This window comes from Lutra lutra, chromosome 16 (assembly GCF_902655055.1).
Source record: "Lutra lutra chromosome 16, mLutLut1.2, whole genome shotgun sequence".
In the NCBI taxonomy this organism is placed as follows: Eukaryota; Metazoa; Chordata; class Mammalia; order Carnivora; family Mustelidae; genus Lutra; species Lutra lutra.
The window spans coordinates 936,941-957,770 of NC_062293.1; the positions used below are offsets into that span (position 1 = coordinate 936,941).

General features: G+C 65.0%; 4 protein-coding genes and 1 long non-coding RNA gene across 10 annotated transcripts; 2 read left to right on the top strand and 3 right to left on the bottom strand.

Moving 5' to 3' along the window:
• Positions 1-1,014: 1,014 nt before the first annotated feature.
• On the bottom strand, positions 1,015-3,494 carry LOC125088123 (uncharacterized). The gene is made up of 3 exons (XR_007123582.1): positions 3,405-3,494; positions 1,657-1,747; positions 1,015-1,093 (listed from the first exon to the last, which is right to left on the bottom strand). It is a non-coding gene; the product is annotated as an uncharacterized LOC125088123 (long non-coding RNA).
• On the top strand, positions 1,194-3,412 carry LOC125088122 (carbonyl reductase [NADPH] 2-like). Its single transcript, XM_047709156.1, has 8 exons — positions 1,194-1,297; positions 1,754-1,851; positions 1,960-2,114; positions 2,209-2,251; positions 2,339-2,438; positions 2,563-2,627; positions 2,931-3,048; positions 3,161-3,412. The coding sequence occupies exons 1-8, from the start codon at positions 1,246-1,248 to the stop codon at positions 3,262-3,264; spliced, it is 735 nt and encodes a 244-aa protein (XP_047565112.1). The 5' UTR covers positions 1,194-1,245; the 3' UTR covers positions 3,265-3,412.
• A 2,506-nt stretch (positions 3,495-6,000) lies between the features above and the next one.
• Positions 6,001-7,992, top strand: DCXR (dicarbonyl and L-xylulose reductase). The gene is made up of 8 exons (XM_047708896.1): positions 6,001-6,095; positions 6,236-6,333; positions 6,864-7,018; positions 7,112-7,154; positions 7,232-7,331; positions 7,423-7,487; positions 7,589-7,706; positions 7,810-7,992. The coding sequence occupies exons 1-8, from the start codon at positions 6,044-6,046 to the stop codon at positions 7,911-7,913; spliced, it is 735 nt and encodes a 244-aa protein (XP_047564852.1). The 5' UTR covers positions 6,001-6,043; the 3' UTR covers positions 7,914-7,992.
• Positions 7,993-9,732: 1,740 nt separating this feature from the next.
• Positions 9,733-12,744, bottom strand: RAC3 (Rac family small GTPase 3). 3 transcript variants are annotated; one of them, XM_047705898.1, is made up of 6 exons: positions 11,910-12,172; positions 11,637-11,708; positions 11,351-11,468; positions 11,144-11,206; positions 10,584-10,743; positions 9,733-10,382 (listed from the first exon to the last, which is right to left on the bottom strand). In XM_047705898.1, exons 1-6 carry the CDS (start codon positions 11,939-11,941, stop codon positions 10,252-10,254), a joined length of 576 nt encoding a protein of 191 aa, XP_047561854.1. In that variant the 5' UTR covers positions 11,942-12,172; the 3' UTR covers positions 9,733-10,251. The 3 variants fall into 3 exon arrangements, with proteins under 3 accessions (XP_047561854.1, XP_047561853.1, XP_047561855.1); XM_047705897.1 differs by lacking the exon at positions 11,910-12,172 and adding an exon at positions 12,180-12,744 and having other exon boundaries at positions 9,743-10,382; XM_047705899.1 differs by lacking the exon at positions 11,910-12,172 and adding an exon at positions 12,180-12,744 and having other exon boundaries at positions 10,286-10,382; positions 10,580-10,743.
• An 85-nt stretch (positions 12,745-12,829) lies between these two features.
• LRRC45 (leucine rich repeat containing 45) lies at positions 12,830-20,726 on the bottom strand. Of its 4 annotated transcripts, none has more exons than XM_047705888.1 (17): positions 20,079-20,726; positions 19,519-19,580; positions 19,029-19,099; positions 18,570-18,748; positions 18,184-18,348; positions 17,085-17,197; positions 16,703-16,761; positions 16,329-16,406; positions 15,923-16,058; positions 15,750-15,827; positions 15,540-15,651; positions 15,370-15,440; positions 14,903-14,995; positions 14,548-14,640; positions 13,887-14,057; positions 13,675-13,822; positions 12,830-13,465 (listed from the first exon to the last, which is right to left on the bottom strand). In XM_047705888.1, the coding sequence occupies exons 1-17, from the start codon at positions 20,296-20,298 to the stop codon at positions 13,269-13,271; spliced, it is 2,046 nt and encodes a 681-aa protein (XP_047561844.1). In that variant the 5' UTR covers positions 20,299-20,726; the 3' UTR covers positions 12,830-13,268. The 4 variants fall into 4 exon arrangements, with proteins under 4 accessions (XP_047561844.1, XP_047561843.1, XP_047561845.1 ...); XM_047705887.1 differs by having other exon boundaries at positions 13,887-14,060; positions 20,079-20,725; XM_047705889.1 differs by having other exon boundaries at positions 13,887-14,060; positions 18,184-18,312; positions 20,079-20,723.
• Between the last annotated feature and the right edge of the window lie 104 nt (positions 20,727-20,830).

Here is a 20,830-nt window from a genome sequence, read left to right on the forward strand (position 1 = left end):
CCCTGATGACCGACAAGGTCAAGGACGTGTGCCAGAGGGCAAGCCCACCGGGGCCCCGGGGAGCAGAGGTCTGAGAGAGGCCGGATGCGCTTTAGGACAGGACCCTCTCTTCCTGGGACCACACCTGGGGTCCGGCCAGGCCTGGGTGAGGGAGAGGCAGCAAGGGCCCGCCTGTGTGTCAGGGTCACACCTGGAGGGGCCTGGTGAAGGTGTCATGGCCCTGCCCTGAACTCCGGACCTCTGGACAGTAGCTTTGGTCCTGTGAGGCCTATGGCACAGGACTGGAAGACACTTGGGACAGGCCCTTGAACTCAGCCCCAGAAGTAGAATGGCCATCAGAATCCACGGGGATCGGGGCGCCTGGGTGGCTCAGTGGGTTAAGGCTCTGCCTTCGGCTCAGGTCATGATCTCAGGGTCCTGGGATCGAGCCCCGAATCGGGCTCCCTGCTCAGTGGGGAGCCTGCTTCCCCCTCACCCTCTGGCTGCCTCTCTGCCTACTGTGATCTCTCTCTGTCCAAAAAAAAAAAAAAAAGAAGCCACGGGGATCGGCGCCACGAAGGAGAAGCCCACAGCAAGTCCTTTGGCACCGGGAAGAGTCTGCCAATTTGTGCTGAGATGAAATTCTAAAAGGGGGAGGGAGGGGAACAAAAAGAAGACAGCTGGGGAAGGAGAGGACCGCCCCCCAACTCCCAGAGCCACACCTGAGAGGGAAGAGGGGGCACCTCAGGGCGGCCACACCTGTGGACAGGGCTGAGCACTGTGCTCGGAGGCCCGAGGGGCAGGAGTCCTGGCTGGCCAGGGATGCGTGAGGAAGATTCTGGAGCTGCAGCGGCCCCCAGAAAGGGGCGATGGTGGAGTAGGGTCAGCAGGGCGGGAGACCAGCCCCAAGCCCAGTATACCTGCACTACCGTGCAGCGATGCCGGCCCCAGGGCTCGCGGGGGTCAGCTCCGGGCCATCTTCCCCCAGCCGGCCAAGAAGGGCATGCCCACGGTCCACGGTTTTGTTTTGTTTTGTTTAATTTCCTTTTTCAAAACTCAGGGTGGGGCTTTTGGCCAGCACCTTTGGGTTGTGTGTCAGGAGGGCAGCAGATCCCTGTGAACAAGGAAACAGAAGCTGCTGTGATGCCCCGCCCCTGCCCCGTGCCCCCAGCCTCCCTTCCTGGACACCCCCAGAACGGCCCGCCCCGGGCCTTTAAAACCTCCGTGCCCTCCTCTCCCACTGGACGGAGGCTCAGAGACAGTACCATGTGGCTGAACTTCAGCGGCGGGCGGGCCCTGGTGACCGGGGCAGGGAAAGGTGGGTGTGAGCAGGGCGGGTAAGGGTGTCGGAGGGGCTGAGCCAGAGAGGAAGGTGGGGCACGAAGCCTCCCAGGTTTGTGTTGGGGTCTGAGTCCCTCCATGCCTGTCACGGACCAACCCGCCAGCAATCATCCCCTCACCGCATCCCCGACAGCCCCTGGACCTGAGAGCCCGTCAGGCTGCCCTGGGATATGAAGGCAAGACCGCTGCCCCAGATGGTGGCCCTCAAGCTCAGAGATCCAGCTGGGGCCTCTTCCCTGGGTCTGGTGGGCAGGAGCTCCTCGGGGGCCTCCCTCAGCCGGAGCTCAGCTCAGACCTGGTACCACGTCCCCCTGGTGCCCACTCTCTGCCCAGCACCTTCTCACTCCCTTTCCCGAGCAGAGGGGGCTGCAGCCTCGGTCCTCAGGCTTGACCCAGATACCTGGGCCATCTCCTCACCAGTGCACCCCTGCAGGGATCGGGAGAGACACTGTGAAGGCCCTGCACGCGCTGGGCACTGCAGTGATCGCCGTGAGCCGCACCAACACGGACCTGGTGAGCCTCTCCGAGCAGGTGAGGCACACACCCCCGCCGTGGCCCGAGCCTGCCCCCCACGCCCTCCGGGTGCCTCAGGGGCCTGCCGGACTACCTCCTTGATCGCTGACCAATGCCTCTCCACAGTGCCCTGGGATAGAGACCGTGTGTGTGGACCTGGGTGACTGGGAGGCCACGGAGCGGGCACTGGGCAATGTGGGCCCCGTGGACCTGCTGGTGAACAACGCTGCCACGCTGCTGACGCAGCCCTTCCTGGAGGTCACCAAAGACGTCTTCGACAGGTGGGGAGTAGGAGAGCAGGTGGACTGGGGAGGGGCTGCTGGGGACGTGGGGCAGGTGTGGCCACGGACCATCTGACTCTCTGCCTTCCCCCAGGACCTTCAACGTGAACCTGCGCTCTGTGGTCCAGGTGTCCCAGGTGAGCCAGAGGGAGGACAAGGCCCAGCAATGACAAGGCCCAGGTGGAAGTGTCCTGGGGTCAGGCTGCCTCTTTCCTGGCTTCTAGATCGTGGCCCGGGGCATGATCCAACGAGGAGTGCCCGGCTCCATTGTCAATGTGTCCAGCATGGTGGCCCACGTCACCTTCCCCAACCTAGCTGTCTACAGTGAGTCCCTCTGCCCAGCCTGTACCCCCCTTTCCAGGAAGGAGACGCTGGGCTCTGGGGCTTAGCCTCTGTGCAAAGGAGGCGGAATCCCTAATGGGTCCTCAGGGCTGTCTGCCCTCCACAGGCTCCACCAAGGGCGCAATGACGGCACTCACCAAAGTCATGGCTGCAGAACTGGGGCCATACAAGGTGGGCATGGGAGGGGGGACCTGGGGAACAGGGGTCGGGGGGTCACAGAAGGTCGGGACTTGGTAGGTGCTGGGGAGCACAGGCACCAGGTAGGTGCTGGGGAGCAGGACTTCAGGATGGCAATGAAAATGGGCAGCAGAGGGCATGGGAGAGGCCTGAGGCCTACCCAAGGCTCTGGGCAGTGGGGTCAGCAATGGACTGAACGCAGAGAGCAAGTTCTGCAGGTGTGGGGGGAGGTGCCCAGGGGCTGTGGGGGCGGAGCTCATCTACCTGCTGAGGCCCGCTTGGACCCCCGGGGGCTAGATTCGGGTAAACTCTGTGAACCCCACGGTGGTGCCGACGGCCATGAGCCAGAAAGTCCTGACGGACCCCGACTTTGCCCGGAAGCTGAAGGAGCGGCACCCGCTGCGGAAGTTTGCAGGTCAGCTGGGCTGCGGGGAGCGACCAGCGCGGCGCGGCCGGGGCGGCCCGGGCGACCCGGGCGCGCCGCGCTGACCCCGCCTGCCCCCACTGGCCCCCGCCGTTCCCCGCAGAGATGGAGGACGTGGTCAACAGCATCCTCTTCCTGCTCAGCGACCGCAGCGCTTCCACCAGCGGCTCGGGCATCCTCGTGGACGCCGGGTACCTAGCCTCCTAGAGCGCGCGGCGCCGGCGCTCTCCCGCCAGGCCCCGCCCCGCCCCGCCCGCACGCCCGAGGCCCCGCCCCTCCCCGCCCCGCACGCCCGAGGCCCCGCCCCGCCCCGCCCCACCAGCCCCTCTCCCGTCCGGACTCCGCACGTGGCCACGCTCCCCGTCCGCACCCGCGCCGCCTGGAAACCCGCCCCCGTCGCCCCCGCCCACTGTGTCCGCTGTGCTGGTTGGATTTGCCTAAACAAGCGGAGGCCGTGCTCCTGGGTCCAGTGCGCGCCAGGGTTTCGGAGGGGCAGCCGCGAGGCTGGGGAGGAGAGGATCAGGGAGGGAGGGCACACATCTCACCTTCCGTGAAGTGAGGGGCACATCGGAGAGCCAGCCGGGCTCCACCGCTGGCCCTGGCTTGTGGCTGAAGGGCAGCGACTTGCTCACACCGAGGAGATTCTTGCGGTCCAGGCCCGTCCCCCCAAACACCCAATCGGCCCTGGGCGAGGCCAGAGTCCAGAGGGCACAGGGCAGCCTACAGCCCCTTCCCTCCTGGGGAGGCTCTGGCCCGCCCTTCAGCCCTGCCCCACTGCTGAGACCACTGCGGGTCAGAGAGGTCGGGTGGGGGGAATCTGGACCGGATGTAGACCCTCCCTCCGGGAGGTGGGACAGAGCGCTCAGGCCCGCTGGGGTGGGGGTGGGGTGCTGGAACAGTGGAGTTTATCCAGCCCAAGGGAATCCAGCTCCACCTCCAGGCCCACCTCCCCTCGCAAGACCCCTCCGTGGAAGGAGGCCTGAGCTGGGCAAGGGTCCGAAGCTGCTGCCCTGCCTTCTGTCTCTGGCCCGAGTCCAGGCAAGGAGCTCTGCACACCCTGCCGGGTTCCCCCACGCTCACCAGAGTCAAGTCCCTGTAAGGGCCTGTTTAGCCAGAGCGATTCCATCTTGGATTAAACAGTCATTTTGTTGTTTATGCAGTAAAACTTAACTGACCCTGGTCCCCCCGCTCCAGCCGCCAGGGACTTACTTAAAAGCAAGCCCGGGAAACCAGTCCCAGGTAACAAAGCCCAAATACAAGAGTGGGTCAGGCCAGGTGGAGGTATCCAGTCAGTGGGGGCGCATACTGTGTCCCTAGCTACCAAGGAGTATGGGCCCCACCTTTGCGTGCCTTTTGGGCGCCAATTCTGACCAAGTGATAGGCTAGTTCAAATATCTACTAGGGTAAATTATAATTCAATTGGTCACTTACGTGTGACCTAGCAGGACTGTGCAGCTTTCTCTGTGTGTTACAATTTCACTGGCCACCTGTGCGTGGCCAGGCCCAACCACATGGCCTTTGCTCTTAAAAGCTAGTCTGTAAGGCAGAGAGAGGTCACCTCTTTGCAAGAGACGGCCCCGACCGGTCAGTTCAATTCTCGATGCTTGGTGCGAAATAAAGCTTTGCTTGACCTTCGCTTTGTATCAGTCTTGCTCCTTTAATCACGGACCCATTGGTGGGGGAACTTTCAGTGCCAACCGAACACCTGGGGGGTGATGAGGCCTGAGGGGGTCACTCAGCTGGACTGGAAAAGTCTCCAACCCTGAGCAAGGATGCAAGGGAGGAGGGGCTGGGTGGGGTCCTGCAGGCAATGGTCCCACAGGGCTGGGAGTGGGGGCAGGGAGAGCTGAGGGCATTTCCAGCCCACCTGCACCGCCTCCCACAGCAAGGTTGGTGCCAGAGTTGGCCCACTGACGGTCACGGGACAGGTTAGAAGATTTAGACAGCATTCCGGGGGCAAAGGAAAGCCACAGAAGGGATCTAAACAGATGTACCTCTCAGGAAGGACTTTCAGTTGGGGGCCACTCTTCCCTTGGCCTCTGGCCGGGAGGCCAGGGTTTGCGGGGCGCCGGGGTGGGGACCTCAGGGCTTGGCGGGGAGGACTCACTCGGCCATTCTCTGGGGGCTTCTCAGATGTGTGCCGCGGGCTGCCCCACTACCCTCTCCTCCAACCTGTCCACTTGGGCCCAAAGCCCCAGTGACCCAGAGGCCTTGCAACCACCCCACTTTGGGCCATAGAAGGTACTCCAGGCAGTTCGAGCTTTTTTGCCATAAACCGCTAAACGAATCAGTTTTTATGGGGGAGACAGTGCACGGGTATGCATCTTACAAGTATCTGTATGCATGTGGGCTCACAGACGTATCTGTGAATGACCCCAAAGCCTCTAGAAGCAATGCCTGCCCTTGCTGGCCACCGTGCACCTCGATGACCCCAATCCTAGCTCTTCTTCTCTGGCCCAAGTTATGGTAAGTGCTGGTGGTGGCAGGTGGGTGGTCCTGGATGACTTTGGGGTCCCTTTAAGGTCAACGCGGATCTTGTTGGCTTCTTCAGGCTCAGTTGTGCAAACGCTCCCTCGGGCACTCCAGGGGAGCTCGAGCCGCCCCCGGCCGGGGCTGGGGAGGAGGCGCGCAATCGTTCCCACCGAACTCATTTGCAGGAACCGAACGAGAAGCGCCAGCTCCGCGCTCTCCCCTTCGCACGTCGCCGCAGTTCTTCCCGGCATTGAGGACCACGTCTGCGCTCCTGTAACCAGCCGGGCGGGGGAAACGCTCGCGGACGCTGCGACGCCGACTCACGCGGGGCCGACCCGCCGCCCCTGCCGCGCCGCCTCCCTTCCCCGAGTCTCCCCACTGGTGGGGGCGGGGGTATGTTAATGTCCCCGCCCCCAGCCCGGACGCAGGCCTGTGATTGGCCGCCCCGCGCCCCGCCCCGCGCCCGCCCCTCTGCTGAGTTGCGGCCGCCAGGCGCTGGGACCAAACGCTAACCATGGAGCTGGGGCTCGCGGGCCGCCGGGCGCTCGTCACAGGGGCGGGCAAAGGTGGACCTGCGGGGCGGCCGGGGTTGGGGGGCGCGGGCGGCCGGAGTCCGGGGGCGGCGGGCGGCCGGGGACCTGGGGGCGCGGCGGGCGGCGGGGACGCGGTGCCGGGGGTGCGCCACGCTGAGCCGCGCTCCCCGCAGGCATCGGGCGCGCCACTGTCCAGGCGCTGCACGCGGCGGGTGTGCGGGTGGTGGCCGTGAGCCGGACCCGGGCCGACTTGGACAGCCTGGTCCGCGAGGTAGGCGCCGCCTAGTCCCCGCCCAGCGGGCCGCGGGAGGCGGGCGGGGCGGCGGGGAAGTCTGGCCCGGACGCGCAGGCGCCTGGCGCTGGGGCTGACTAGGGACCCTCCGCAAGCCCTCCCGGGGCGCTCGGCCTCCATTGGCCACCCGGCGACCGGAAGAACGGCGACACCCGCTGGGCTTGGAAGGAGGCCGAAGTGGCTGCTTTGCCATTTCTCAGGCTTTTTTCTCAGGCTTTGCAGGCCCAGCGCCTGAGCCACCGGGGTGCAGGACATGGACTGGCCAGAGGCAGGCTGGCCTCCAGGTCCCTAAGCTCTGAAATGCCGGGGGGCCCAGGGACCGTGTTAGCTCCTCTGTCGCCTCCTTCAGCGGCCTGGGGTTCTGAACCCCAAGAAGGGAGCTGGATCCTCTGAGACCTCCAATCTCTCCCCGTGTCTGTCTGAAAGTTGTCGTGTGGCAGAGGCCCAGCTGTGCCCCTCCTTGGGCATGGAGCCTCTGGTAGCTGTGTCCCCCACCCCCATACACACAGTGCCCCGGGGTGGAACCCGTGTGTGTGGACCTGGGTGACTGGGAGGCCACAGAGCGGGCACTGGGCAGCCTGGGGCCCGTGGACCTGCTGGTGAACAACGCTGGCGTGGCACTGCTGCAGCCCTTCCTGGAGATCACCAAGGAGGCGTGTGACACGTGAGCCGGCCAGGGTGGAGGAACCCTAGGGCAAGGGCTGCCCCTGCAGCAGCAGCCCCAGTCCCTGACGAGGGTCTCTCCACCGGCCTCCAGGTCCTTCAACGTGAACCTACGGGCTGTCATCCAAGTGTCCCAGGTGAGCTGCCTTCAGAGCAGGAGTGGGAATGGTGGGTGACTAGTTCACTCTACCTCACGCTCCCTCTGCAATTCCAGATCGTGGCCAGGGGCTTAATAGCTAGGGGAGCCCCAGGGTCCATCGTGAACATCTCCAGCCAGGCCTCACAGCGTGCAATAACTAACCACAGCGTCTACTGTGAGTGATCCCCCGGCTGCACCCCGGCCCCGACCCCAGTGACCCCCAAGCCTGCAGCCAGCTCAGGCTCAAGGCACGCCTTACGTCACAGGCTCCACCAAGGGCGCCATGGACATGCTGACCAAGGCGATGGCCCTGGAGCTCGGGCCACACAAGGTGAGCCCTGCTGGGATGCCTCCCATCACCCAGCTCCCACCCCCACCCCCGGCCCTGGGCACCTAGCCTGCCTTGCTGACCTTCTGCCTATCCTGGTATAGATCCGCGTGAACACGGTGAACCCCACAGTGGTAATGACCCCCATGGGCCTGGCCAATTGGAGCAACCCCCAGAAGGCCAAGACCATGCTGGATCGAATCCCACTTGGCAAGTTTGCTGGTGAGTCAGGCAGGAGCCCCCATACCTGCCTCGATGAGGCCTGGGAGGGAAGGATGAAGGGCAGCCTCCATTGGTTATGCCCTGACTTCCACTCTGCCCACAGAGGTGGAGAACGTGGTAGACGCCATCCTTTTCCTGCTGAGTGACCGGAGCGGCATGACCACGGGTTCTGCTGTGCCGGTGGACGGGGGCTTCCTGGCTTCCTGAGTCTCTGACACGCCCCAGCCCCATGCTGAGCACACTGCTGTCCCCCCATCTCTCCAATAAACATGATTCTTCTGCCTAACCTGCACACTGATTTCTAGGCTACTGGCAAGCGGCCAGAGATGCAGAGCCCAGTGCCGTGTGTGGGAATGAGTCCCAGGTACGCAGGTGCCATTCAGCTTAGACCCCAGGCCAGGTGGCCGGCTGGCTCCCATGCTCAAGATCTTCAGATCCGGCCGGGTCCCTGGCAGGGCCTGGGAGGTAGGACCTTCCAGGCCAGCTCCCAAGCTTGGTGACGCATTTGACCAGGAATGGCCTTCGGCCCTGTCCAGAGGCCATCGGGGTAGAAGCAGCAGAGTTCTTACCAACCAGCTCTGTGGGCGCAGCCCTGGCATAAGTGTTGGTAAGGTAAGGAGTCAGCGGAAAGGGAGGCGAGAGAGGTGGGCGTTGGAGCTTCGCTGAGCTGCCGGTGAGCTGAAAGGCTTCTTTGCTGAATCAGGTGAGTTTTCAAATGCGGGAAGAGCATTCTCTCCCCTTCTTGAGTTCTTCACGAAGCACCCAGTGCACGAGACACGGCACCTGTGAGTTTTATCTGCATTGGTGTGTTGTTGCTTTAAGTCTACATGACGAATAGCCAATCAAGTCCTGTGGCAGAACTCTCCTGTTCCCACAGCCTACAGACTCCCACACTTGATACCATTGAGGGCAGAGTTGGGGAGAGATGCATGGTCTCCCACCTTTTTTTTTTTTTTGAGTCATTTATTTTTAGAGAGAAAGAACGTGAAAGCAGGGACAGGGAAGAGGGAGAGAGAGAACCTCAAGCAGACTTCCTGCCGAGCATGGAGCTCACGGCACAGGGCTGGACGTGGGGCTCGAGGTCCCGACCAGAGCCGAAACCGAGTCAGAAGACGAGCCGCCTGAGCTGCCCAGGGGCTCCGAGCTCCCCAACCTTTACGTGGCACCCTTGCTACACAGACACACCGGGCGTAGATAATCCCAAACATAGGTGATAGCCCTGTATACAAGAACAATTAGGGGTCTTTGGACTGTTTGTTTGTTTTTTTAATGTATTTATTTGACAGATCACAAGCAGGCAGAGAGGCAGAGAGAGGGGGAAGCAGGCTCCCTGCTGAGCAGAGAGCCAGATGCAGGGCTCGATCCCAGGACCCTGAGATCATGACCTGAGCTAAAGGCAGAGCCTTTAACCCCCTGAGCCCCCAGGAACCCCAAGTTTACACAGTTAATAAAGGCTCTTGAACAACTGACTAGCATATTCCCCAAAATCTCGCAGCTGGCGCACCTGTCGGCAGGGGCCTATTGTGCAGCGCATGGGGAGCAGGGCTTTCTAATCACGGGTCTGCCTGGAGCGCACCCTGCGGTGAAGTCCAAGCTCCTGGACCGCGGGGCCCTCCCAGGCTGACGGCAGCCTCACCTCCCACTGTCTCTGGCTTCAGCAATGACGGACTGGCCCCTTGCTGCTCGCTCCTCTCCTCTTCTCTCCCTTCTCTCTATATGGGCTGCCTTTCCTCCTGACCTCTTCTCTTCCAGCCCTGGTGGGTGGTGGGGAGCCAGGGGGAGGCTACCAGCTGCCAGCACAGCCCCGCCAGGGGCTCCGTAGGGCTCGGTGGGCCCTGACTACAGGCTGTCCTCTCACCACACCTGGGAGCCGGCTGACTGGAGCCCACCTCAGCCCCCACCCCCGGGGTGTGCCCCTTTCGGAGGCCTCAGGTCAGGACAACGGGGGCTTTCTTCACCCCAAAGGGGCTACGTGCCCTTACACCTGCTTTGGTCTGGGTCCCATCGTTTGGGGACTGACACAGCTGAGCAAGGTCTTTTTCTCCTATTGCCCAGCGTGTAGGGTCAAGTTCACCCCTCTACTCTCTATGGGGTAGGTTAGGGACAAAGCACCCCAGGCCAGAGAGAAGGGTACCCAGACAGCCGGGAGATGATGGAGAACGTTTATTGTATAAAAGAAGTAAGGGCCACCCGATCCTGGGGTGCTCGAACAGGACCCACCCCCCCACCTCCCCCCATCAGGAAGCCCATCCTGGGGCTGTCCTGGACCCGCCCCTGCAGCCTGAGGGAGACCCTGCTCCCTTCCAGCCTCCCGTGGGGTCCAGGTACAGCTGGAGCTGTAACCCCAAAAAGAGGAGACAGAGCAGACAGGACCCCACTGCCCCAGCCCTGTCCCCAGGAGCGGTGGCCTTGTCCCCATGCTTCTTCCCCCTCCCCACCCACACCACTCCCCCACAGCAGACTCAAGGACACCAGACATGTCAACACGACAGCAAACCGGGGCTGGGCGGGGCTGCCCCTCCCGAAGCAGCCTCTAGAAGACCCTCTAGAAGACCGTGCACTTCTTCCCCGGCTTTTTCACAGGCGGCGGGCAGAGCACGGCCCGGATGGCCTCGTCAAACACCGTCTTCAGGCCCCGCTGAGTGAGGGCTGAGCACTCCAGGTACTTGACAGAGCCTGAGGGCAGTTGGGGTGGGGGGGGATGCTGAGGAGGGGAGTCAGTGCGGGGGGAGCACAGCAAGGGAGGGGGGCAGCGCGGCTGGGAGGGGGAATGCAAGGAGGGGGAGGAGGGGGTCAGCACAGGTGGGGGGCCCTCCAGAGCCCGCCTCTGCCCCTTCTCTCCTGCCCCCACCCGAGGGCCCCGCAGTGCCCACTCACCGATCTCGCGGGCCATGGCCAGGCCCTGGGGGTAGGTGATCGGTGCCAACTTCTTGTCCCGCAGACGCTCGATGGTGTCCTTGTCATCACGGAGGTCCAGCTTGGTGCCCACCAGGAGGATGGGCGTGTGGGGGCAGTGGTGTCGCACTTCTGGGTACCACTGTGGGGATGGAGGCTCTGACCCTGACACCCAGGGCTTCCCCCACAGCTATGCCTGCAGGAGGCCATGGCTCCCAGGGGTGCCTTCATCTCAGTCCCTGGACCCACACCGAACCCTTCCTGCTTCAGGAAGTGGCCGTGGGCTTGATGGGGGAATGACCAAGGACAAAAATGCCACCCGGAGGTTTGAAGGGCCTGTCAGCTCTCCCTGCCACCTCCATCCCACCTCTGCCCCTGTCACTCCCCCTGGTCACCTTCAGACCCAAGGAAAACAGGGATCTCCGCTGCCTCCAAAGGACAAGTGACCTGAGGTCTTCAGGCAAGCGCCCCCGCCCCGCCAGGGAAAGCCCTCAGGACCAGCCGCTCTCCCACAGACAGGCCCTCCCAGGGCCATGCCCTACCTTGGCTCGGACATTCTCAAAGGACGCCGGGCTCACCAGAGAGAAACAGATCAGAAAGACATCCTTGGGAGAAAGGGAGAGGGGGGCACGGGTGGGAGCAGTCAAGGACCTCCAAACGGCCCCTGCTCCCTGCACACTCACACAGGAGGACCTCCAAGGCCCCACCCAAGCCACCCAGCTCCTGCGGCTGGCCCTGTTGTCACCTACAGTTTGGGGATAGGACAATGGCCTCAGCCGGTCGTAGTCCTCCTGCCCGGCAGTGTCCCATAGCCCCAGGTTGACCGGCTTCCCGTCCACCATCACATTGGCGGAGTAGTTGTCGAAACTGCCGGGCAAAGCACGACGGTCGGCCCAGGTCCAGGGCTCGCAGGCTGCCCGGACCCCGAGCTTTGGCGGCACCCTGGCCCCACCCCACAAGCCGAGACCACCCCCTCCGCCCCGCCAGGGGAGCCCGGCGCCGGCCGGCCGCAGACCCGCCCCCCGGAGTGCTCACACGGTGGGGATGTACTCTCCCGGGAAGGCGTTGGTCGTGTAGCTGATGAGCAGGCAGGTCTTCCCCACGGCGCTGCGGACACAGGGCGAGCCCACGTTGCTCCGGCCGAGCCTCCAGCCCTCTGCCCGGCAAGGGCCGCCCCCTCTCCCGAACCGCAGGCGGAGACCTCCAGCGGGTAGGGCGGGGCGAGCCGGCCCGGAGGCGCCCCCGGCACCCCGGGAGGGTGGGACCGGAGCGGGGCTCAGTCCAGGTGAGAGGCCCGGCCCCACCCACTCGGAGGCCGGGCGGCGGCCCCGGGGCAGCATCAGGTGGGCCCGGGATGCAGGCCCGCGCCCGGCGGCCAGCCGGGACCCCGCCCCGAGGCGCCCTCCCGCTCCTGCCCGGCCCCGGGGCGCGCGCGGTAAGGGCGTCGGCGGGAGGGGGTTGGTGAGAGCCGCCCCGCCCGGGCCGAGCCGGTACCCGCCCCGGAGCCGTGCGCTCAGCCCCGGCCGGGTCCCCGGGGCCGCCCCCGCCCGGCCCGCGGCCTCCGCGCCGCGCACTCACCCGTCGCCGACCACCACGCACTTGATGGCCTGCATGGGCGCGGGCCGGGCGGGCGCGGCCGCGAGCCGAGCTGCGGAGAAATGCCCCGCGCCGCAGCGGCCGCGGACCCGAGCCGAGCGCCGAGCCGAGCGGCCGGAGACAGCCGAGCGCCGCCGAGCGCCGGGCGCGGAGACAGCCGAGCGCGGCCGGCGGGGGGCGCGGGGGGCGCGGGCCCGCCCCGAACCCGGCCCTCGCGGTTCCCGGAGAACTCCGTCGAGGGCTGGGGATGTGGCGAACCCCGGCCAGTACCCCAAGCCCGGCGGGCTCCCCAGCGCCCCGGGATCCCTGCTGCGCGCCCAGGGGGGGAGGGGGCAGCGCGGGCAGGGCCCTCCGGCCCCCACCAGGCTGAGCTGGGGCGGTCTGTGTGCCTGTGGCCCTGCCGGGGAGGGCATGCCCAGGGCCGGCTCTGCCGGAGGGTGAGACCCACCCGCGCTCTGGCCAGGAGACTACAGGTGCTAGCGCTGCCCTGTCCCTCCACCGCCCCCCGCCTCCGTGGGCAGGAGGGAAAGGCCACCCAGATGAACCCGGAGGGTCTTCTTTCCAGGGCTGGGGCTGAGGGTGCCTGGGGCATCGGCGCACAAACGTGGGAAAAGGTACCAGCCCAGAATGTATCACAAATTGCAAAAGTTCTGTATTTCAAGAGACCCAGCAGAGGGGGCAGCCGCTGTGCATGGTCAGTTGTGAAAGGGGCCTGTGTGGGCACGTTTCGCGGGCTGACCGCCAGCGAGAAGGGACTGCCGTGGAGCAGGGGCGGCTCTTCAGGGTTTTCTTCCCCCATGCGTGCTTCATGTTCCCGGGGACTGGAGGGAGGATTCGGGACCACCCGGAGGGGTGCCCACTCCAGACGTCGTGGCCAGCGGCCCTGGGCTCGCCAAGCCAGGCACCCTGGTGGTGAGCAGCAGCAGTCCCCACTCACTGATCCCAAGAGCCCCGGATCCCAGTGGCAGACTCCCTGCCAGGCTGTTTTAAGAAACTGACAGGCAGGGATGGGACCCACAGACGTCTGGGAGGTGCTGCCCTCCTGCCTCCCCCCCAGGCTCCTGCCTCCCTTCACTTCTGGGGTCTCAAAGCCCTCAGAGGAGACCCCTGCACGTAGGCCAGGACAGCATTTTGCAGGAAGCTGGCCCTCTGGACCTCCTCCTCCCGGATCCGAGCGATCTCTGCCTCCTTGAGCCGAAGTTTCTCCCGGAGAGAGGCGTTCTCACTCTCCCTGTCCAGAAGCGCCTCCCGGTGGTCACTTGCGATCACTGCGGGACAAGAAACTCGGGTGGGGACGGTGCCCAGCTCAGGGCCCGCCCTGGACCCCAGGCCATCCAGATGTGGGCAGAGCCGCCTTGGGGACGGGGGGAGCTCGGTGATGCGGACACTGCCCGGTGACATGGGCACTGCCCAGCGCTGCAGCCTGGCCGCCCGTCGGGTCACCCAGGGAGAACTGGTCCCGCCAAGCTCAGCTCACCTTTCAGCCGGCGCTCCAGGGCCGCCACCTTCTCTCTCAGCGCCTCCTGGGCGGCCAGCTCTGCCTGCAGGCGGCCGTTCCGCTCCTGTAGCTCCACCCGGACCCTGCTCACCTCTGCCACCTTCTCTTGGTCCTTGCTGCTCAGTTCCTGCCAGACATGGGGGTGAGAGGGGGCTGGAAGCCAGGGCTGCGTCCCCCTAAGTCCCGCGTACCTGCTGCAGCTCCTCCAGATGCCGCCTCAGGCCTTCAACCTGCAGGCCCAACTGGCTGGCCCGGGCCTGGGCATCGGCCACCGTCTGCCTCTGCTGCAGGCAGGCGCTCTGAGCCTCGTCCCGAGCCTGCGCCAGCAGCCGCAGCTTCTCCTCCAGGTGAGCCAGGCGCTGCTGCTGTGGGGGGGGGGCGGGCTGGTGAGCAACGTGGAGCGGCCCGAGGCCTGCCTGCTGCTTCCCTGCGTGAGGCCCTGGGCTCACAGGGGTGGGAGGGACGCCTGCTCAGCCAGAGGGAGCTTTCACGTGCGACACGGAAGCTGCCTCGGATGCGTACTCCGAACAGGCTACACTTAATTAGGCTACAGGAGCCCCCCTCTCCCAGGCCGGCCATTCTGCCTTCTGGGTCCTTGCTTTGGCTATGCAAACCCCTTCCCCCAATCCCAGGGCTGGTCGTCAGTGGCTCTTTGTAGGGGGGTTGGATGTGATCCTAGACCTGACCTACTCAGACTCCTATCTGCCCCTGTACCCTTGGGGCTCCTGCCCCTCACCTCCCACTACTGAGCCACAGATCTGGGTCTGGCCTGTGCACTTCAGCCCCTCAGGCCTCGCTCCCTGGCAGGCACGGCAAGCAGCAGGCTCCAGACTTGCCCGGCTGTGGGCTCACCTCCTCCAGGCGGACTTGGTTCTTGGCCTTGATGAGCTCCTCCTCAGCCTGGCCACGCTCGCTGAGAGCCGCCGCCTTCACCCGGCTCAGCTCCTGTGCCACACACAGTGACCCACTGGGCCCGTCCTGCCCTGGCCAGGGACTCGTCTGGGAGTACCGGGGGTACCCCTGCTCCAGCCTCCCGAGAGCCTCGCTCACTAGGCACGGTTGCTATGGCTGAGGGATCCCACATCCCACTGCATTAAGTCCCTCTGGCCTCAGGGCTCTTAGTGGGTGGTCCTGATGGGGTTCTGAGACCACAGAAGGGGTGCCCCAGGGAAGGGCAGGGCCTGGCACCCAGCCAGCACATGCTCACCTCCTCCAGGGATAGGCGCGAGGCCTCCAGACTCTGTACCCTTTCCTGCATGGCCCTTTCACTCTCTTCCAGGTGACGAGTCATGTGTTCCACCTGCCCAGGTGAGGGGGCAGAACAGGCTGGAAGACTAGGTCCCCAGCTTATGTCCCCTCGTGGAACCCCCACCCCGTGGCAGGCGAGTCCTGGGGACACTTGCTTCCCGGAGGGGCTGCTCCTTATTGCTTTGTAGGAAGCAAGGATGGAGGACACATCCCAGTGCCACCCCCAGGTGGCAGCTGGCGCTAGCGTGCTTTCTAGAAGCTGGTCGGGAGTTTTTGGGTCTGTCATCTGCTGCGGCTGGCAGAGAGCTACCAGCCAGCGCCCCGAGGCTGTCAGGGGAGCACTGGCAGGGGTGTGCACGGGGGACACCATGCCACCCTGGACGGACAGCAGGGGCAGCAGGGACCGGCGATGTCATTAACAAGCACCTCCTTGGCCCGCAGCTGCTCCAAGTCTTCCAAGCTCTGTCGGGACCGTTTCTTCTCCAATTCCAGACGCTCTGAAAGCCCAGGCGGGGAGAGCATGGGTGGGACTCCCCGGGGGGCCCTTGCGCCCTGTCCTCCCCTCTCTGGGCCCTCAGCTAAGGGCGGGTGCCCACCCTCGGCCTGGCTGGCCCGCATCTTCAGCTCCGCCGCCGCGCTGCTCAGCTCCCGCCGGGCCAGGAACAGCTGCTCCTGCCGAGACCTCACCTTCCGCTCCAGCTCGTCCACCTGGGGAGCCGGCACCATGGACGGGCAGCAGTGGCCCTGGCCCCTGCCCCGAGGCCCCTGCCTCACCTCCCAGGAGGCCTGGCCCCACACCCCCATACCTGGTTTCGCAGAAGCAGGTTCTTCTCGTTGGCAGCGGATAAGTCTCTGAGGAGCTTAGACTCCCGCTCTGCTGCCTCCTACGGGTGACAGGGCACCAGTCACCACTGGTCACACCGGCAGGCATCACCTGCCCAGTCGCCCGCCCTGTGCCAGCCCACCCCTCCCTGCTCACCTGCCGCTCTAGCCTGTGCTCCTTCGCCTGTCTCTGCGCCAGGCTCTGCTGCTCCTGCTCTGCGGCAGCCAAGAGCTCCCCCAGGCTCTGGGCCTTCTGCTCGGACAGAGCCCGGGCTGCCTCCGCCATCTGCAGCCTGCAGGGAGGGAAAAGCCAGCCCCCCCGGCTGCACCTGGAGCCTTGCAAAGGCGCCACTGTTCTCCTTCTTGCCTACCGCTAGTCAACTCAGCTAGAGCTCTCCTCCTTCAAAAACCCTTCCAGGATTACCAACCAAGTGGTCTCCCATCTCAACTTTGTACACTGGTGTCTAGGGTTCCTGTGCGTAGCACTCTTCTGCCCACGGACAGGTCTCTAAAATGTTCCGGAGCCACCCCTCCCCCACTCTCCTGCCCTCCGCCCTGCTTACTTGGCCTTGAGGGCATTGATGACCGAACGTCTCTCGTTCAGGGCTTCCTGAAGCTGCTCCACACGTGCGGCCGATGCCCTGTAAGCAGAAAGGAAGGCCCGAGAGCCCCACCTCAGAGCGCCGCCAGGCCCCCCGGGCTCGGGTACCAGCCGCTGCTTCTCCCGCTTCCACAGCGCTCCAGGTGCGGCAGGGAGGTTCTCAGTGCCGGCCGCAACCCCCCAGCCAGGGCACTGGGCAAGCACATGCTACCCTCTCATCGATGGGCAGGTGACGAACCTCAGGGTCGGTCACCCCAGGAGGCCAGAGTCAGGGCCGAAACGTCAGGCACCCTGCCCCCCTGAGCTGTAGCTCTGTGACCCTGGGGCCACGCTCACCTGCCACTCCTGGCCATCTCTTTTCTCTGCTTATCGATCGTCTCCATCAAGTCCAGAAACTGGGGACAGAGCCAGCCAGAGCCCCGTCAGGGCCTGGAGCCTGCTTATCGCCCTGGTCAAGCAGGACGGAGAGCAGACACCCACAAAAAGCAGCAGAACAGAGAAGCATTCGCCTTGTCTGGGAGGGGCAGGACTCCCACACGGGGAGGCCCACCTGCCCACCCACCCGGCCAGAGTCAGACCTAAAGGCTGCCTCTCAGGCCTGAGTGCTGGCCACTCAGAGAAGCCCTCGGGCGCAGAGGAAGACGGCCACGGCCGGGAACCGAGGCAGGCCCTGTGTCCACGCAGCTGGAGAGGCTCTGCAGTCAGAAGCTGTCCTCACCTGCCTGGACTTCTCTTCCTGGAGGTGCTGTACCTCCTTGCTGAGCACGTGGGTGCGGGCCTGGTTCTCTCTGGAAGTGGTCTGCCGCTCCCGGTTGCGGTCCATGGCTTGCTCTATGGGAAAGAGCCCAGGGATCCACTGAGGGGGCTACTTAGCCCTCGGGGTGGCCAACAGTTAGCCTAGCCCTGGGCCTGGAAGCCAGTCGTCAGAGAACCAACCCCGTCTACGGTCTCGCCCCGAGAGTCAGACTGCGCTAGGAGGGGAGGGCTTCCGTAGGGGTAGGAACGGGGCTAATGGTGGGCCCGGTAGCCGCGGAGGCACCTGTGCGGGGGGGGGGGGGGCATGCACATGGGGAGAGGCGGGGAGACTGCTCAGCTGCCAGACACGGGGGTTTTCCTGGGGCATTTGGGCTCCATCCCGAAGGTCAGAGTCCACTGTTCGACTTCTAAGACGTGAATGTCATGCCCAACTCCTGTGTTCTGGAGGGGTTCAGGCAGCATTTGGAGAGGAGCCAAAAGCTAGGGCACTAGCAGGAGTTAGGGATGACGACACAGGCCGGGCCAGCCCAGCAGGGTTAGGGTTAGGATTCCAGTCCGAGCTCAGACCCCGGGGTGGCTGGCACTACCAGCAGGACAGTAACCACAGAGTGACACAGTGTTCTATTGGGCCTGGGGCTGAGTTGTCGGGGTCACTGAGGGGAAGGGACCACGGAGCCAGGGCAGCCCCACACCCACACAGCTCCCACGCACAGCCATGAACTCTGGAGCATAGGGGCAGATGCCAAGAAGCCCCCTTCCAGCTGTGGCTGGGCCACCAAGGCATGGGCATGGACCTCGGGGCAAGGCCCCAAGCCACGGTGCCTCTGCTTCTACATCTGTGCCAGGGGCCCCTGGCGGGGCTGAGGAGGGGTGCACACACTGAGGAGAGCTCAGAGCAGGGCAAGGCAAAGCTCCGCCAGCTTGCCACGCCATACCCCTCCCTTGCCCCCTTCTCCCTCTTCTTCCCGTGTCTGATTTAGGCTGCCTCACGATGCCTGCTCACATCTCTGTCCTGAGCCCTGAGCTGCCCCTCCCACAGTGGCTGGTGGCCCTGCGCATACCCACGGCTCTGAGGACATCGCCTGGGACATTGTTCCCAGCCAGCTCCAGCCTCCACAGGGCTCTGTTGCGGGGCAGAGAGTTCACCAGGGCCCGGCCCCCCAGGAGGCCAATGTTATTCCAGCGCAGGTCTGGAAGGAAACCTGCTGTCAACAGACGGAGCGCACCTGGACAGAGCCGGCCCAGCCCGGGATGCTTTCTTTGGGGGAGGGTCCTCCCTGCAGGAGCCCTGCTCACCGGGAACCTCCCCACGACACCTTCCTGCCCCCTTGCTTCCGGAGGACAAAAGTAGCAGCAAGGGAAAGCGGCAGCAGGAAAGCTGAGGGAGCAGCGGCTCGGGCCCCAGACCGCAGGCCTGGCAGAGAAGGCCAGCGCAGGGTGGCCTCACCCAGCTGCTGGAGGCTGGCGTTACAGGTCAGGGCCAAGGCCAGCTCCTCTGCGCCCTTGTGGCTGATCTGGTTGTTACGGAGGTCGAGCTGCCGGAGGGTCCCATTGCCTGCCAGGGCCCCGCAGAAGGTGGCAAAGGCATCTTCCCACATGCCCAGGTTGTTCCACTCGAGGGTGAGGCTGCAGGAAAGGTGGCCGTGAGCTGTGTGGCCCCAAGGAGCACCCTGCAGTCACAGGGACCAGAGGGGAAGTGCAGGCTTCGGGGTCTCGGGCAGAAAGGCTGAAGCCACGTGAGTAACTGATACTTGCCAATTCCCTACTGCTGTATGGGACACAGACGACCAGCCTAGAGATGACGCTCTCAGGCTGTAGAATGTGCCTGAGCCAACCCCGAACCACTCATGGGGGTGGGCGGTGCTGGGGGCCGGCGGAGAGGGCAGGGGCCCGGACCGCACTTTACCTCTGAATGGACTTGTTCTGTCGGAGCAGTCGCCCCAGAGCCTCAGTGCCCGCAGCTTGGAGGTTATTGCCCTGGGGCAGGAAGACGCAGGGTGGTTAGTTCCGTGTCCTCACAGGCTGGGCTCTAATGCCATGTCCACACCCCACAGGGCCCTGGTCAGGCAGCGGATGAGGCCGGGGGACCGCTCCTGGAAGCAGGTGCAGCTCCTTTCAGGTGCTGCTCTCCCGGGCTGCAGGGGGCCTCCTGGTGCAGGTTTGTTGTCTGTTCACGTGAACAGTCTGGAACTCACGTTCCTGACCTCCAATCACCACCCACCCCATCAAGACCATCAGAAATCCGTGTGGAGCTCTGTGTGCCAAGAGTACTTACAGACACTGTCTCTGGCCACCATGCAGATTTTCAGGCTGCCGGGACACTCAAGTCTCCCCCCACCCGCTGCACCCCCACTCCCGGTCTCAAGCAGTACGCCCCCGAGTGCAGACCTGCTCACCTTTAGATCTAGAAACCGCACAATGGTGTTGGCACACAGCCCCTGGAGCAGCAGTGTGGCCCCTGTAAGGGGGTAGGGCTGTCATTCTGTGTCCCTGAGCTCCTCCCTGTGGGCTCCAGCTTGGAGCAGCAACTCAGACGTAGGAGAGAGAGGACTGTCCCAGTGGCCCCCAATGGTCAGGATTCATGCCAGGAATGAGTTGCCCTGCTCACTGCCAGCTTTGAAACGTCTGCAGTCTGTGCTAGGCTCAGAGCCGGGCCACCGGCCGCACACTCACCATCACACAGGGCCTCTGCTAAGTCAGGGGAAGGTAAAGTTTCTCTGTTACAAAGAGAAACTGTCCCCTGCTGCCAGGGACGCCGCTGCCGGCTTTAAGTACGTACAGTGCAGAAGAACAGAAACCTCACAAAGGCAAGGTCTGGGGCGAAGAAAGAGCTCTCTGCCACAGGCTGCCAAGGAACGGGGGCCAGGCGCAAACCAGGGCAAGGCCAGGCTGCCACAGCCCAGCCGCGCCTCTCGGTCGGGAGGGCCGCCTGCCCCCGCCCGGGTCGGGTGCCCACCTTCCTCGCTCAGCATGCAGTCGCTCAGGATGAGCTCCGTCAGCAGGGCCTCCTTCTGCAGCAGCTTGCCCAAGGCCCGGCAGGTGTCCACCGTCAGGCTCTGGGTGGCCAGGTCCAGCCGGCCCCGCGGCGGCTCCTGCAGTTTCTGCAGGACAGTGTCCTGGGGCTCGGCCCCGCTCTCCCGGCACAGCCGGCTGTAGCAGTGCCGGAACTCCTCCATGGCACGCTCGTACGGACGCGCCTAGCCGCGGGCCCGCGGGCACTGCCAGGCCCCCTCCCTAAGGGCCTCTCCCGTGGGGGCCTACGGCGCCGGGCGGCTCAGGGTGGAGCACGAGGGCCCCGAGGTCCTCAGCAGCCGCGCACCGAGGGACCAACCGAACTGGTTCTCCAGGAGGGACACCCCATGACGGCGGGGGGCCGTGGTGGGCAGGGGCCGCTCTCGCAGGGAACCGGGGAGGGGGGCATCCGCCAGGGGCGGGGATGAGGGCCCCTCGCAGACGGGCTCTCCCGCGGCGGGGCAGGACCCCAGGAACCCAGCCCACGCGCTTCGGACCCTACTCTCCCGCCGCGGGTCCGCGCGGCCGCCGCAAAGACTCAGTATCCAGGAAGAGCGAGGAGCGCCCGGAAGGGAGGGCGCAAACTGCAACTCCCAGGAGGCTTTGCGTGGGGCCGCGGTGGGAGGGGGGAAAGCGCGCGTTTCTCGCCGCGGACCAATAGGGACGAAGGGGCGGGCTCGCGCTGCGGGCCTGCGT

Bases quoted from the DNA above. Each gene is read 5' to 3' on its own strand.
- DCXR (XM_047708896.1), top strand. From the start codon at position 6,044: ATGGAGCTGGGGCTCGCGGGCCGCCGGGCGCTCGTCACAGGGGCGGGC. The intron at 7,488-7,588 runs GTGAGCCCTGCT...ATCCTGGTATAG, and splicing joins TGGAGCTCGGGCCACACAAG to ATCCGCGTGAACACGGTGAA. The intron at 7,707-7,809 runs GTGAGTCAGGCA...CTCTGCCCACAG, and splicing joins CCCACTTGGCAAGTTTGCTG to AGGTGGAGAACGTGGTAGAC.
- LRRC45 (XM_047705887.1), bottom strand. From the start codon at position 20,298: ATGGAGGAGTTCCGGCACTGCTACAGCCGGCTGTGCCGGGAGAGCGGG. The intron at 14,641-14,902 runs GTGAGCATGTGC...TGTGTGGCACAG, and splicing joins CGCGCCTATCCCTGGAGGAG to GAGCTGAGCCGGGTGAAGGC. The intron at 13,466-13,674 runs GTGAGCTGAGCT...CTTGTCCCGCAG, and splicing joins CCTGGAGCGCCGGCTGAAAG to TGATCGCAAGTGACCACCGG.
- RAC3 (XM_047705897.1), bottom strand. From the start codon at position 12,610: ATGCCCTCCCCGGCAGGGCCACAGGCACACAGACCGCCCCAGCTCAGC. The intron at 11,709-12,179 runs GTGAGTGCGCGG...CTGTGTCCGCAG, and splicing joins TGCGTGGTGGTCGGCGACGG to CGCCGTGGGGAAGACCTGCC. The intron at 11,207-11,350 runs GTAGGTGACAAC...CTTTCTCCCAAG, and splicing joins CATTGTCCTATCCCCAAACT to GATGTCTTTCTGATCTGTTT.
- LOC125088122 (XM_047709156.1), top strand. From the start codon at position 1,246: ATGTGGCTGAACTTCAGCGGCGGGCGGGCCCTGGTGACCGGGGCAGGG. The intron at 1,298-1,753 runs GTGGGTGTGAGC...GCACCCCTGCAG, and splicing joins GGTGACCGGGGCAGGGAAAG to GGATCGGGAGAGACACTGTG. The intron at 2,628-2,930 runs GTGGGCATGGGA...CCCGGGGGCTAG, and splicing joins CAGAACTGGGGCCATACAAG to ATTCGGGTAAACTCTGTGAA.